This window comes from Aethalodelphis obliquidens, unplaced genomic scaffold (assembly GCF_003676395.1).
Source record: "Aethalodelphis obliquidens isolate GAN/ISIS:26980383/991018 unplaced genomic scaffold, ASM367639v1 scaffold2, whole genome shotgun sequence".
In the NCBI taxonomy this organism is placed as follows: domain Eukaryota; kingdom Metazoa; phylum Chordata; class Mammalia; order Artiodactyla; family Delphinidae; genus Aethalodelphis; species Aethalodelphis obliquidens.
Window position 1 is genome coordinate 46,068,981 of NW_020837946.1, and position 17,390 is coordinate 46,086,370.

Genomic DNA, 17,390 nt, shown 5'->3' on the forward strand with positions numbered 1-17,390 from the left:
CATTCCTAGGTATATACCTAAAAGGAATAAAAACATATATCCTCACAAAAACTCGTGCACAGATGTTAATAGCAGCATTATTCATAATATCCAAAAAGTAGCAACAGCACAAATGTTCATTAAATGATGATAAATAAATTGTGGTATATTTATAGAATACTTTTAGCAATAAAAAGAAATTAAGTACTGGGACTTCCCTGGTGGCACAGTGATTAAGAATCTGCCTGCCAATGCAGGGGACACGGGTTCGAGCCCTGGTTTGGGAAGATTCCACATGCCGCTGAGCAACTAAGCCCATGTGCCACAACTACTGAGCCTGAGCTCTAGAGCCCACAAGCCACAACTAATGAGCCCGTGTGCTGCAATTACTGAAGCCCACACGCCTAGAGCCCGTGCTCAGCAACAAGAGAAGCCACCACAATAAGCCCGTTCATCACAACAAAGAGTAACCCCCCACTCACTGCAACTAGAGAAAGCCTGCACGCAGCAACGAAGACCCAACACAGCCGAAAATAAAGTAAATAAAGTTTTAAAAAAAGAAATTAAGTACTGATATATGCTACAGTATGGGTTAACCTTGTAAACATTATGCTAAATGAAAGAAGCCAGACTCAAAGCCATTTATATGAAATGTCTAGAATTAGGTGATATATAGAAACAAATTATATTAATGGTTTCCTAGGAACGTGAGGATGGGAAAATTGCTGGGGGTGATGGCTAAAGGGTGGGGAATTTCCTTATAGGGTAATGAAAATATTCTAAAATTGATTGTGGTGATGTTTATACAACTCTGTGGTTATAGTTATAGCTATTAAAACATTTTTTTAAATTGAAATTATCAAAATTAAAAGTTTGTGCTTATCAAAAGATACATATAAAATTGAAGAGATAAGATAGACCAAGATAGAATATTTATATATATTTGGCAAAGAACTTATATCCATAATATATAAAGAGCTCCTACAATTCAATAATGAAAAGACAAAAAAATCTTTTAAAAAAACCCTCAAGTTATTGAGATAGAGAGTAATAGAGGAACTGGTGGTTGTTACTTTTTAAATATGGTGCTCAAAGAAGGTCTTTTGGAGAGAGGATACCTGACAAGTGTCCTAACTAAAAGAAGGGAGTCTGTCATTCCAGGATCTTGTAGAAGAGTGCCCCCATGACAGGAAATAACAAATTTAAAGTACTAAACCTAGAATGAATATGCTATGTTCAAGAATCAACAGCTTCAGTGGAGCCAAGGGATTAGTAGGCAGTATCCATAAAGCTGAGTAATTACAGAAAAGACTGACAGGAAATAAAGTTGAAAGGGGAGCTGGGAATGACATATTGGACACCTTTTCCCTTGTCAAAATGATCCTCCCTAATGATGATGATGATGATGGGGCTACAGCAAAATATTTCCTATCTCCTGCCTTGTGTCTTTAACTGCCCTTATACTGTTCCACTTAGAAAACATAACCTCAAATGTAATCTGTCCTGACCGAATTTGTCCCTAATATGTACACCAATCAATATTTACATTAATTTACCAAGTTGTGTGACTAGCACACAACAGTTCACTCAGGATATACTTGAATCCTCTGACCTTCATATTCTGTATCTATTCAATGACTCAGTTTTATCAATACTAACTCAAAATACCTGCCCCTTTCTCTGTAGTTCCACTGATAACTCCCTTTTCATAATTTCAATCTGATCTGCAACATTCTAGCTGTTAATTCCACTTATAATTTTTCCCTCTCAACATCTTTCCATACATGCTGGATTTTATTAATGCACAAAGCATATCATACTTTTTAATATTTTTCTAGCTCAGAAAACCTACTGACTTTTTCTTGACTTTTTCTTATCTGTAATCTTATCTCTCAAGATATTTTCCAAAAATATTTTATGGGAAAATAGTCCCTTGACATATAAATTTGGAAATGCAGTTACTATATCTCCCATAGAAGATACTATTGCACATTACCACATTAAGCATTCTTTAAAAGTCCTAGAGTTAAGAAACCTATATAAATTTTTAAACTTAGATATAAATATATATTAATCTATGAACACTTTTTAAATATAATAACTAATAACATCTTGCTGAACTGGTATTCGAGGAACATACCTTGACTAAAAAGGTTAAAATTGATGCTGCAAATTACCATTAAAGTGACTATAAAATGTAAGTTATATGACATAACTGTGTTATTCCGCAAAGTGAGGAAAATGTGTTAGTTCAAATGCATAAATTTTTAGAACTGAAATGTAATTTAAGGCCAATCTAGCCCAAGTCAAGCATTTTATGAATCAGGTTCAGAAACGTAAATTTCCGAAGGTTACTTAGGTTGCTGGCAGAGCTGAGATTAGGATTTCTAGTTTATTGCCCTAATGTATAAATACTATTTTTATTCAAGGTAAATAATTTAACATATATTTATCGTCCACTACTATGTGCCTGGTATATGCAAAGATATTCTCACAATTCATCTTGGCATTTGTATTTACTTTATTTAACATTGGATTTGTATTTAATTCAATTGGTTGAGCATAAATTCCTTAAGGGTCAAGGCTTTCTCTAGATTTTTAAATCTCCCTTTGTGACTAACATATTATTATGCACAACTAGTCACTGACTCAACACATTCATGTAATATATTCTTGCTTAAATAACTTCTGATGACAGATCATAAATTAAAGAGGATTTAGCAAGAGTGAAGCCCTCTTCCTGGTTCATAGCTGGTGCCTTCTCGCTGTGTCCTTACATGATGGCAGGTACAAGGGACCTCTGTGGGATCTCTTTTATAAGAACACATCCCATCCCTCATGATCTAATCCCTTCTGAAAGGTCCTGCTTCCTAATACTATCACCTTTGGGAGTTAGAATTCTATATAAGGACTTGGGGGAACACAAACATTCAGACCATAGCATAATCCCACCAACAGTGTTAAAGGTCCACATCCTCACCAACATTTTGTATTGTCAGTTTTTACTAATTTTAGTTGTGGTATCTCATAACAGTGCTGATTTGTATTTTTTGATGAGTAATGATGTTGAGCATCTTTTAATATGCTTATTGGCTGTATATATATAATCTATTGAAAAGTGCCTGTACAATATTTAATCCTTTTTTTTTTTTTTTTTGCGGTACGCGGGCCTCTCACTGTTGTGGCCTCTCCCTTTGCGGAGCACAGGCTCCAGACGCGCAGGCTCAGCGGCCATGGCTCACGGGCCCAGCCGCTCGGCGGCATGTGGGATCTTCCCTGAACGGGGCACAAACCCATGTCCCCTGCATCGGCAGGCGGACTCCCAACCACTGCGCCACCAGGGAAGCCCTGATTCATTTTTAATTGCATATTTATTTGTAGTTCTTTATACATTTTCAATATATAATCTTAAGATATGTGAATTTCAAATACTTCCTCACAACTTGCCTTTTCAGTATCTTAAGGGTGCTTCCTTTGTTGAACAGTTCTTGATTTTAATGAAATCCAATTATCAGTATTTTATTTTTAATTGGTGCTGTCTATATCTTGATTCAAAAATGCTTGCCAACCTCATCATGAATATATTCTCATATGTTTTTTCTCCTAAAATTTAATGTTTTATCTTTCACATTTAGATGGTTAAATTCTCTTGAATCAATTTTTGTGTATGATACCAGGTTGGGTAATACATATTTTTAATGGGGCCAGCTATTTAAGACAATAGAGTACAGAAAGGTACAAGGATGTGTAAGAAGTGTGTTAATCACTGGATAGCTTCAGGTCAGGTTTGTTATCTTGTTTGTCATTTTACAATGTAATTATGTGTTTTGAAATTTAAAAATAAGTTCATTACAATAATATATAATTACATCAGTTCACTCTAGTTGATCTCCACAAATTACAGTTTTATGAATGTTATAACAAGTTGTACTATTTTTTCAGTGGCACGCACACCCAAATCAGTCTTCTACACTGCTCTTAGAAATTGAAATATTTAGTGGTTTCGGTCACTTTTCAGAGGCAACACTGTGGAGAAGAAAAAGTACTGAACTAGCAATCTGCTCACTTGAATTCAAGTTCTGTGTCAGTCATTAATTAGCTATGGCTTTCTATAGAGCATACTCATAGTGTTTTCTGTCCAACACCCTTGATTTCTTCTGGAAGCAATAATCTACTCCTCCTGGGAGCTACACCTGTCCACTCCACCCTTAAACTCATATACTTACATTAAGATTTGCAGTGTTTTGACATTTTCCTATTCCCTGACCCCTGACTTTTTTTAGGGTCCACCAAATCTGTGCTAGTCTCCTGTAGCTCTCCACCTCAAACATATTGGTCCAGTGGTGGGACACTTCCAAACTAAAACTATCAATGCTATACTGAAGCTATGTGAATCTAGTCCATGAAGAAAAGTAGTCACACTATTCTGATTAGGCCTTCCATATGCACAATTCCTTCATATCCACAATTCCTCTATATCAGCGGTTCCACATCCAAGGATTCAAGCAACCGTGGATCGTGTAGTACTACAGCATTTACTATTGAAAAAAACCCATGTATAAGTGAACCCATGCAGTTCAAATCCATGCTGGTCAAAGGTCAACAGTGTATGTGTATATTTGTACATACATTTAAATACATATATATTTGTGAATTCAAATACTTTATGATATGATTTAGGAGTTTTGTAACACTGCTACTGACTAAAATTCAAAAATGTGTTATCATTTCCAAAGTGTGAGAAAATGGGTTATACATTTCACTAGTGATTTTAATGAAGTTTAAAGCAAATGCCATTTATTACTTTATTATTTATTATGACTACACTTTAATGATGTATATTGCAGCTGTGATCCACTATAGACATAAACAGAATATTCTCTAAATTGTTTTTGATGGAATATCTGTTCCTGCATTTCTGAATGTTTACTGATAACATTGCTCTTTCCTTCCTGATTCCGATCGCATCAGTGGCTGAACACGTGCATGTATTCTCTTCTTTTTCTCTTCCCGTGCTGTGTAAACATTACACATTTCCTTCCACTTTTGAATCCAAAGGAAAAATAGCCTTAAAGAAAAAAATTTGTATGTGCTTTTCCATTATTTTTTGCTATTGATCTTTAAATAATTTTGAAACAGGAAGTCTCACTCTCCTGCTGAAATCTGTTTCCTATAGAGAGTAAATGTGTTGATTTACCACTTAAAGTCACTTTTCTGTGAAACTCTTTTGAATCAGATAACTCCCTAAGTTGAGGGAGAAGAACTGGGACAAAGGACTGGCTAGAATGTTAGACAATTTCTTTTTCAACAGTTCTGTTTGCAATCTCATAGAAAACCTGGTTAGGAAATTGGTTATAAAAACAGAAACATACTTTAAAGGAAACAAAGATGAAAATTTGGAAATGTGTTTCTTTTTTGAAATGGGAGTAAAGGGAAAGAGGAATCAGAAATTGAAAGCTGCGTTAAAGAAATAATAGAGGGCTTCCCTGGTGGTGCAGTGGTTGGGAGTCCGCCTGCCGATGCAGGGGACACGGGTTCGTGCCCCGGTCCAGGAAGACCCCACGTGCTGCGGAGCGGCTGGGCCCGTGAGCCGTGGCCGCTGGGCCTGCGTGTCCGGAGCCCGTGCTCCACAACGGGAGAGGCCACAGCAGTGAGAGGCCCGCATACCGCAAACAAACAAACAAACAAACAAAAAACAACAAAAAAAGAAATAATAGAAAAATGCAAGAAAAATTAAAGTAAAATTAGTTCTGACTTAAAAAAAGAATAGTTATGAGAAAGATGTGGCAAATAGAATTGCAAATGTAAATGGTTCTTAATACATACTTAGTCATGTTGATCAGGATTACCCATGTCTCTCAGTTATTGCCATTTTAATGTATATTTTCAAGATTGAAATATGACCTCTGTACTTGAATATTATTAGCTATATGCACTGAAAGTATGTGTATCTACAATATTGAATGCTAATACACATGTTTTAAATATGACTCATGGAATTTGTGGACAGAAATGTATGAGAATACACATTAAATGTCATAGAAATTTACATGTGGAGGTATGCATAAAGTTCCTACTAGTCTGTATATAAATCCACATTAACATTTTATTTATTAGATATATCTGTGTTCTGTATTTCAGAGATGATTGACGCAATGAAGAAAGAACATATTTTTTTGGTTTCTGTATGTCTGCTGCTTAGTTGTGCCTCTGCCCCTCTTAATGCTGTTCCTGAGGAAGGTGAAGAACATACAAACATTACAGGTAAAATGTTAAAAGTATTCATCTTTTTAAGCTAGTCAATGCTCTCAATTTTAATACAAAAATTTAATACATTTTTCTCCATCTTGTAGAAAAATCAGTTTTTATTGAAGTGACATTTTTCCAAAATCTTAGTCCAAAAAATAAAGTCACTTTAGCAAGGAAGATCTCTTTTTTCTCAGACTATATATTAAATACTGAAGTACCTCTGAAAAATTGCAAGGAGCAAAATGGTATAGATACAACTCTCTATGAACCTTGATGTCACCCTTTGTCTGGGAAAAGTATGAGAAGGAAAAGGAAAGTACAAACATCTGAGGTTTCAGTCATTCTCTCCTTCTTGCCTTTATTCCTCAAATAAAAACTTCTCAGATGAGTCCAAAGTAAGAATCTAGTCAAGCAGGATACCAGAAGATCTGGGTAATAGAAGATAGTTCTAATCCCGTAAAGTTCTGTGTCTAAAAATAAAATACAGTTGACCCTTGAGCAATGCAGGAGTCAGGGTACCAACCATCAGTGAAGTCAAAAATCCACATATAACTTATAGTCAGCCCTCCGTATCCATGATTCCTCTAGGTCCTGCGTTCTGCATGCAGATTCAGCCAACCACAGATCATGTAGTACTATAGTATTTATTACTGAAAAAACATTTTGTGTAAGTGAACCCATGCATCTCAAACCTGTGTTGTTCAAGCATCAACTGTTTTAACAATAAAACAATAGAACAAGGAGGAGACTGTGTAGTGATCGTTATTATAGATTTATTTCTTTCTTAAAAGTAATATTTTGTGGCAAATTAGTAAATTAGTGATAAAAATCTCATCATTGTTAATAATGAGAGACTGAACAAAGTGATAGCTTCTATTCATTTGTATATATGTTTATGATGTACAAAACATATCCATAAATACATTTTGATTTCATATCTCCAACAGCTCTTTAATGTGATTTTGTTCCTTGTACTAACCTTTGATAAAGATTGAATAAATATATCTTATGTGCCTGAGACTCTGGTAGGTGCTAGGGAAGAAGTGATGACTGAGACCGGGTTCTCCAAAATTTCATGGTTTCACAAGGGAGACTTTAATGTAGACAGATTATTTCAGTGTAATGTGGTAAGTGAAATGATAAGAGGCATGCATAAGGGTGCTGCCGTTGATACAAAGAAAAGGGGGACTCATCTAAGCTTGGCTATCTGAGAGCTTGGCACAGGGAAGTGGCCAAATGGTACATGCTACATCACTTCAGCCTGCACCCAAAAATGAGACACTGGGAGCAGATCTGAAGGTCTAGACCAACTGGACCCACAGCTTGAAGTCCATCTGCCCAGGCAGGCCCAGCCTACATCAGCCCCCAGCTGACCGGTCGATAAGAAGCAAACCCAGCTGGGATCAGAAGGGCCATTCACATCCTACCCATGAATGAAAAATAAAGGCTTATTATTATATGCCACCAAAAAATACATATATATTATTGGGAAAATTTCCTAAAGATGGAACATTATTTGATAAAGTAAAAACCATTATGTGCCTTATGAGAGTAGGAATGTGGGCACTATAAGATGGACTCTAATTCTTCCTTCCACTCATTTTTCAAAAGGGATGGCTAAAGTTCTAATATTCTGGAGGTTGGGTAGAGAAGGAATGTGGAGGTTACAGTAAGTCCCAACAGGGCAAAGCAGGCAATCCCGTCTTAGAAAGTGGGAGGAGAAAGAGTCCAAGTGTTCCTAATATTCACCTCCTCCAAGCTCCCTCAATTAGGCTGAGAAAATGCATGCCAGTTAACCAGGATGGTCCTGAAACTGTTGCTACTGCCACAGTCAGCCAAGAAACCAGAATTAACCCATCAATAATTAAACCCAAGTTTAAAATCTCTGGATAAATCCAGACCAAACCCACCTGGATAAGGAAAAATTTTGATCTTAAAGCTAGATTTGAAGACCACTTAGCTGACTGGCTGCACAGTCTTATGCAGTTTTGGTTTTCTTTTGTTTTGTTTTTAATTAATCTTGTGATAGCATGATCCTGTGTCTGTATTGATTCAATTTTGGAGATACCATCTATCACATTATGCCAAGGTCATGCCATCATTTTATAGATGTATGCCAGTTCATTGAAATACTGTACTAGCATTTTATTGAAAAACATTACAAGATTTTACGGCTTCTCTCACAAGTCAATAGTAGACCTTTTAAAATTAGTTCAACCAGCAGGGAGGATGAAATAGAGAAATTTTTGATAAGATAAAAATGATTAAAAAATAGTGGTGATAAACTTTTTTTTTTTTTTTTTTTAATTCCTTTAGACTGGTAGAGACAAGATTAGCAGGGAGCATTTAGAGAAAGGCAAGTATGTTTCATAACATTTAGAATCAGACAGACCTAAGTATGCATGTGTAGTTTGCCACATAGCAGCTTTGCAAAATTAGATGAGTTTATGTAAACTCTCTGACTCCCAGTATCCTAATCTATAAGTAAGTGATCTAAATAACTACATTTAAATGGTTGTTATATAAACTGCATAAAAGCATCTGGCATATTTCCTAGCACAGAGGAGGCAGAGTACACGTCTGTGTTCTTCCTTTCCAGAGAAATCAAATATTTTAGTTAGATAGTCAAGTAGCATATATATAGATAGTAGGTTAACCATAAAGCTCTAGGTTCCCAAACAAATTCCAGGAGAATGAGGATTCTAATAGTCAAGGATATGACACATCCCCAAATATATCACGAGCCTTCCATTCAACATCCCAGGACAGGGGGAGGGAAGACTGAGATTTTAATTCTCAGACTGTGAGACATAAAATATTGGGTTGGCCAGAAAGTTCCGTAAGATGTGATGGAAAACCCCTAACTTTTTGGCCAACCCAATATAAGAAATTAATTATGAAAATAATTACATATAAACCATAATTCTGTTTATCTTACTACATCAGATTAAAGTCCTGTTACATTGTCTTGTATGTTTTTTCCAGTTTTACGGCCTTAGGTAGATCCTTGTCACAGTCAACGCTTTCTTCAAGTCTTGGGAAAGTTACCCTTGATCCCCTCAGAAAAGCTTAAGTATCTTATTATACACTTACACAGCATCCTGAACTTCTTGAATATTTATATAACTAAGTCTTTAGTGTCCGCATGCTTCATGAAGGGGGGGGGGGTGGTCACTGCCACCTAATTTACTATCATATCTGCCATGACAGCACAGTGCCTGACAAATGACCAACACACGATTGTTAACTTTTGAAAAGGTTTATCTAAATTAAAAAATCAAAACAAGACAAACTTTCATCCCTTTTTAGTGGCACAGCATGGCTGTGTGTCCAGAGGGGCCACCTGATCACTCCCCCAAATCAAGAATGCTGTGCCCAAGTGCGAGGTTGCAAGGTCACTGCACAAAAGAATATTCTAATATAGGATTCGTGTAAGAAATACAATAAAATATGAATGGTAAAAATGAGTAACTAGATAATAATTAGTAAAATACATTATTCAAAGTTAATTCTTAGTGTTTTCTTTAGGAAATTGCTATAAAATCATTACCTGCTTTCATCACTGAAACCATTTTTAATTTTTATAAAGTGAAGTTTAGAAAAATTTATTGAGTGGAAATTGTACAATTAAATCTATGTGCTTGACTTAAATGCCAATTAAGGAATCTCAGTCACACAGATCTGTGACAGTATCACTCAGTTATTAAGAAGGTGAGCAGTATCTGGTATAAAACTATCTGAGGGTCAATTCTGAAGCCGTCACTTATGGTGTGAACTGAACAATTAATTTTTGCAGTGCTCTTTTATAATCTGTAAAGTGGAGATAATAATGCCTAATTCAGAAGTTTGTTGTGATCGTTAAATAATATAATTGCAAAATGTCTGGAGCACAGTAATTACTCAGTAAACGTTAGCTCTTACTACCAGGACAACTGCTACAACTATGGTGTAATATCCTTTGTTTGTGGTACGCTGCCACCACCTGGTGGCACCATTACTAAATAGCAGGTTGAAAATAAGATGGTATATCCTTAATACAGAAACTGTAAAATAAAAGATTTGGCATGATAATAAAGAATATCAAATATATGAAAAGTCAAAAATGCGGGAATAATCAATGAGAAATAATTTGATATAAGTTATTGATTTATAAGACATAGTTTCCCTAAGTATACAGTATTTGGCAACTCAGGTAAAGCTGTGTTCTACAAGTGGCCTATATTAAAGGTGCCTGTCTGAAGCACTGCTTCAATGATTTGGTGTCTGTAGAGTTCTAAAGTAACATTAACTTGGGAATCAAGACCATCATATTGTATGAGAAGTGCTATAGGAATTTCTGAAATAATGGTATATAGCCATAAGTTATGAAAATGTCAGAGTTTTTATTCTAGCTCATTTCTCAAAATTATTTATGTGACTTCTGAGATTCTAAGATCTGCTCCTAAGGATATTTATAGAACTGATAGGTCAAATTTTTGTCAGCCCTACAAAAATGTATATAGAGCAGATAAAACATAAAGTGCTAATTCAGTGACACATTGTGCGTCATCTCTCAGTCAGATGCACCACTTAGGGTCCTTGAAGCTTTCTAACTTCTCACAATTTTTTAACAACTCAGAATGTCATGTGTAGAATTATCAATCTTTAAGTAAAGAAAGGAATATAAATAGCATTCACAATCATGCATAAATGTACTACTCAGAAAATGCTTTCGCTTATTTTTGAATTCAAATTGACAGTTGTAACTTCAGTGATGAAGGGAAAATATATATTTTTCATGTCATTTTTTGTTTATATACAGATATATACAATACTCTAAAATGTTATTATATATTATTAATTTCTAGAGAAAAGAAGTACTTGTGTGTATAATTTAAGAAAATTAATTATTTGTAATTTATAGTATTTAACACCTAAATTTTCATAAATAGGGAATGGTTTAATGTAGTATGATATATACATACATGTATGAATATAAATATTCTGTTGCTTTTTCTTTCATGAGGATTGGAGTCATGTACCAGCCCTGATATTGTTGCTTTTAAAGAGTTGTTTTGTATGTAAAAAATGACACAGCTGTGGATTAGGGAGACATCTCTACTTATCTGTAATGTCAACACATCAGTTACCTTATAACTACTACTCAATTCCATATTGGTCAACTGGTACAAGTTTAAGCAACATCTATAACAAGAGTCTAGAAAAAATATTTGATATTTTTCCTTAAAAGTTGGTTAATAATCAACTATTAAAGTTTAATAAAGTTGGTAAGACCTGTCTCATTTGATGAGTTTATATATTTTATCTAACTTTTTGATAACTTTTCATAGTTTCTTATATCAGCCTATTTTATTATTGTTGCACTTCTCCTTAAAATTAAGATGTATTAAAAATGAATGTTATTCTTTTATTTTTACCTTGTAGATGCTGAGTTGCCACCGTTGAAACTTGTACATTCATTCTGTGCATTTAAAGCAGATGATGGCCCATGCAAAGCAATGATAAAGAGATTTTTTTTCAATATTCACACTCAGCAATGTGAAGAATTTATATATGGGGGATGTGAAGGAAATCAGAATCGATTTGAAAGTCTGGAAGACTGCAAAGAAAAATGTACAAGAGGTAGGTTTCTGGAGATACTTATTACCCAGAAACCTTTAGAGTTATTAGATCTAATCATAGATTTGATCATTTTAGAAAAAATGTTAAAACTATTTTAACATTCCAAGGAATCTTTTTCACTTTTTTAGCTTTAATGTTCAACTACTGTTTTTCATTTTTTTGTATCAGTCATTATAAAATACAGTAAGCTTATTGTCCTATACTCTTCCCCATAATAAAGAGGGAAGAAAACCCTTAAGTTTGCAGAACAGATTTTATATCTGCAACAAATTAAGTGTAATTCAGCCTCCTTGGGTAGCTATGAGTTCACAGGAAATAAATTGTTATTCACAGTGACTTAGACTTTCCTTTACCAATACAATGATCTCATAGTTGTTTCCCTGTCAAGATAATGAATTAATCCAATTTGAGGTTCTCAACAGCTACTAATTAGAAAATTATAGAAATATATATATGAAAGTAAAATCCTTCTCTTTGGAGCCTTGGAATAATGTAGAAAATATCATCCCTGATGACCTATGAAGACCTTACTGAACCCAACTTTTCATAGTTTTACTGAGTTATAAGGTTTAAAAGCATATCACATTCTACTATTAAACTTTATTGAACACTTTTATTCTTTTAATCATGTTAAAACAACTTTTTTTTTCAAATTCTACAAATTACAATGTTTCATGTGGTTTTCTCTCTTTAGACTGAGATAAATTCCAAACAATTACTGGTCAAAATTTTGAATGTTTTTATCTCAGTTTTATTCTTCTGAATTGAGAGCTACTTGAGAGATAGAAAATCCTGAGTTGTCTTTATTTCTGCAGTTTCTAGTCCCAAATTTCCCCACTGCATGTTCTTAGAGACAGTTGAATTAAACTGTAGGGCCATAGTGATGGTATCTTTAGTTAACACTGGTGTCTTGTTTTTTGCAAAGCAGGCAGGTCTGCATTTTCACTCTGATAATGCTTTCCTAAACAGCTTTTACAAAACAGCCCTGGTATCATGATGCTCTCGGCCTATGGGAAAATCTCAGTGTGGTAAAAACAGAGAGCTTTTCTCCTCTGTGACTGTTGTATGCTCCAGACCTGGCAGAAAAGAATTGATGTGAATGAATTTCTTTATCTCAGAGCACTTATTTCCCTCTTTCCTCTCCATAGATGTGCTAGAAATGTTACTAACACAGATTAGGCAGTTCAGTGGTCCTCTGTAGTACCTTTGGTTTTTGTGATTGCCTGGTCATTTCCCATTCATCGTAGATTTCTATACCCTGTTCTATTCCATACTGGGCCAAGTATCCTTTCGTACTGAGTATCACTCAGGTTCAGCACCTTGGCTAGAGGCCTGGTTGCCTCATTCTTTGTAATCCTCACTTTTTCATGTAGCAGCCTACTTAACTTCATCAACTGGCCTCTTTCCTGAAATACATACCTATTTAGTTTTTATAATTTACAAACCTTTTATTTCACCATTGTGAAAAGTTACCCTTTTCTTTAGAAATTAATCAAATATGATTTTGTTCTTCAGTGAATGTCCTGCTATAATGTTTTCTCAAACATCATTATTGCCTACCATAACTATATGTCTTTTGCCCCCATCTCCTCATTATCTCTTCAAAAGTCATTGATATTACTGTTTGAATATCTGAGTGTTTTATATAGTAAGCTACTGTTAAGGATATAGCTGACATAGAAGAATTACTAAGATTTTAAAAAATCACCTAAGGAGAAAATTCCATCTTCAGCTGTGATGGAGTAACTGGAGCTGAACTTTCTTTCCTAATGTAAATAACTAGAAAACTGGGCAAAATATATGAATCAGCTGTTTACAGACATTGATCAAAAGGCAGTGCAGGATTGTGATCTCTGAGAGACGGGAAACACATGAGGTGAACCCTCTGGTCTCCCCAGCAATCTGCATGAAGGCACTTCAGACCACAGTTAAAGGAGGGAAATACCAGCACAGCATGGTGGCCTCCATGGTGGAGGATGTGGAGATTGGAGACTGGTAGACTGATGTGGCTGGGTTTTGAGGGACAATATGTGAGAGAGAATGGACATATGTAGAGAAAAAGCTAAAAAATCTGGATAAGGGTCCCTTTGAGTTTGTTACTGAATAATAAAACTGCATGCACTTGGTGAAATTCCATGAGTTTGAGAAAGTAATTACAGGGATTTGTAAGTGGAACAATTCCCAGAGCTCCCACATGACTAGGAGAAATTTTACATTTAATTTAGTAATAGGACTAAATTAGACCTAGAGTAAAAGCTACTTTAACCTTGCCATAGTGAAGCTTAAACCAAGGCTTAAAAGTTCCAGATAGGGCTTCCCTGGTGGCGCAGTGGTTGAGAGTCCGCCTGCCGATGCAGGGGATGCGGGTTCGTGCCCCGGTCGGGGAAGATCCCACATGCTGCGGAGCGGCTGGGCCCGTGAGCCATGGCCGCTGAGCCTGTGCGTCCGGAGCCTGTGCTCCGCAACGGGAGAGGCCACAACAGTGAGAGGCCCGCATACCGCAAAAAAAAATAAATAAAAATAAATAAATAAATAAATAAATAAAAGTTCCAGATGATCCACAAGTAACTCAACTACTTGCCAGAAGGCACTTCTTTAATGGAAGATGGTAAAACATTCTTTAACGGAAGACAATAAAATCCAGCAGCCAACAGCATAATATTCAAAAATATCTATAATCCCCCCTGCCCAGAATACTAAACATTTGAAGAAGAAGCAAACTGTGATCCATAATTAGGAAAAAAGTGCTCAATTCAAACAGAGAAATGACAGAGGTGACAAAATTAGTAGACAAGGACTTTAAAATAGCTATTATAAATATGGTAAAGGATTTAAAGAAAACATGAACATAATAAGGAGAAAATGGAATATATAAAAGAGAACTAAATGGAAATTCTAAACCTGAAAAATTCAGTATATAAAATAAGAAATTTTCCAGATGTACTTAAAGCAGATTAGACATTACAGAAGAAAAGGTCAGTAAACTTAAAGACAGAGCAATAGTAACTGTTCAAGATGAAGGACAGTGGGGATTAAAAAAAGGCTAAACAAGCAAACAAAAAAGAATATAGCCCAATAACCCATGGCAGGAAATCAAGAAGTCTATCAAAATGTGTAATTGGAGTCCTGGCAGTTGGGGCAGGAGATATGTGAACAAAAAAATGGCAAAGAATTATCCACATTTGATGAAAACTGTAACTTGTAGAACCAAGAACACTGAAAAAATAAAAAATAAAAAAAAGAATAAAGAAAAAGAAGTCTACACAAATGAATATAATAATCAAATTGCTGAAAATTGTGGATAAAATGTAAATCATAAAAAAATGAGGAAAATGATACATGAGGGAATGAAGATCGAAAGAATCCCCAAGTTCCCATCAAGAAACAATTCACAAGAGAAGAAAATGGAACATCTTATTTGAAGAGCTAAAGGAAAAAATAAACTGCCAATTAGTAATCTAGATCTATTAAAAATACCCTCATAATGGAGATAAACACTTTTTCAGATTAACAATGTCTGAGAAAATTTATTGCTAGCAGACTTGCACTGTGAGTAATAGTAAAAGATTTAAAACTAAAGCACACAGGAAAGGAGGGGGAACATATGAGATTACTGTTGTAAGGTTCTGATACTACAGATGAAAGTGGTATTAATTACTTGAAGCCAAATTGTCATGAATTAAAGATGCATATTAAAATTACATTAAATTTTAATGGTATAATCACTCCAGTTAAAAGGTATATAGTAGGGCTTCCCTGGTGGCGCAGTGGTTCAGAGTCCGCCTGCCGATGCAGGGGACACGGGTTCGTGCCCCGGTCCAGGAAGATCCCACATGCCGCGGAGCGGCTGGGCCCGTGAGCTATGGCCGCTGAGACTGCGCGTCCGGAGCCTGTGCTTCGCAATGGGAGAGGCCACAACAGTGAGAGGCCCACGTACCGAAAAAAAAAAAAAAAGGTATATAGTAGACAATATAAAAAAATCACGAACTAAGTACGTGTTGTCTGCAGGAAAGACGTTTTAAAAATACAGACACAGAGAGGTTAAAAGTGAAAAGATGAAAAAAGATATGCCATGCAAGCACAGATCAGAAGAATGATTAGTAAAAGTAGACTATAGGACAAGGAATATTGGCAGGAGAAAGGGAAGACACATTATAAGAATGAGGGCCAATTAATCAAAAAACCATAAAAATCCTCAATGTCTATGTGTATGCCTCAATTACAGAACTGGAAAATTTTCAGAGAAAAAACTGACAGAAGTGAAAGGAGAAATATGATGTATATCTTATATATTAAGACTTGGAAGCTGAATTTTTGTTTTATTTTGGAGACCTTCGAGAACTATGGCTTGTAAATTACCATGCCTGAGAATAAAGTCAAGCCAAATATTTCAGAGAATAGGAACTAGGGATGTGTTTAGTTTGATATGTATGCTCAGCTGTCCTTTTGCATGTAAAGCTGTTTTATCAGTTGTTTCCAAATATATATAATCTTGCATGATGTATTTACCTATGTAATAATAGAGACATGGTAACAAAGTTAATAAGGTAGAAAAAATTAAAATATAGTTTGTAAAATGGTTTCTAAACACATGGCTTTCAAAATGTTTGTCTTTTGGTTTAGTTGCTTTTTTCCCATAGCCTATACAAGAACAACATTGTATTTGATTATTATTTTTTGAAAAATAGGTGTATGTAGTATGGAAATTAAAGAATTAGATGAAAGAGATCAAATTCCCACTTAACTTTTTAGCTAGTCAGCCTCTACAGCAACTTTTAAAGGTTCCAATAGGTATTCTGTTTATATTAATTACTATTTTATTAGTTGAGCTAACTGTGACTTACAGGTTTTCATGGGGATTTACATGGGAATTTTCTCCACAGGGAATTAAAGAGCATGTAAATACTTTTTCCATTCTCTTTATTTTTAAGTTTATTTTGTGTTTTATTTGTTTGGAATAGTGAAGACTTACCCAGTAACAAGAATATTCTGTCCATAGAGTCTTTTCCCATCTACTTGGAAAATTTTCTAGGCTGACTTCAACAAATATGCAATATAAAAGTTAGCATTCAGATTTTACCCTCCCCTTTCCCAACAGAAAACAAAAAGATGAAGAAAGAATAGGGCAAAAAAATATTTTTTTACAATTGTTTAAATGTATCAGGTAATTATGAATTAATTTTGATATCAATTAATTTTAATATTCATGATGAAATATTAAAATGTGAATTCATATACATTGGAGTTCAAGGAATTACTAAAATAAGAATTAGTAAAACATACTCTCATTATTCCTTAAGACATCATTAATAAATGTTATGTTCTGCATAAATCTAGGAAAATATGATAACTTGGATAATTTGCTGTAAACCTTATCTATCTTTTCAGACTGTAATTGGCATAAAAATAAATAGGGTATCCTGGTTGTTACCAGAAAGGAACAAGTTCTCTCTTTTAATATTGCATGAATATTGAAATCAAGCATCTCTATGTTCCTGTTCCGTGGCTATTGTCAGTAGGTAAAACAGAGCAAAAGTGAT

At 34.9% G+C, this 17,390-nt stretch overlaps 1 protein-coding gene across 5 annotated transcripts in view; it reads left to right on the forward strand.

Moving 5' to 3' along the window:
- Positions 1–17,390, forward strand: part of TFPI (tissue factor pathway inhibitor) — a 69,809-nt gene that overhangs the window by 25,368 nt on the left and 27,051 nt on the right. For all 5 annotated transcript variants that reach the window (XM_027126219.1, XM_027126229.1, XM_027126211.1 and 2 more), the window contains 2 exons: positions 6,121–6,243; positions 11,653–11,850. In XM_027126219.1, coding sequence (XP_026982020.1) covers positions 6,123–6,243; positions 11,653–11,850 — 319 coding nt within the window. In that variant the 5' untranslated portion in view covers positions 6,121–6,122. The remainder of the gene's footprint in view (positions 1–6,120; positions 6,244–11,652; positions 11,851–17,390) is intronic.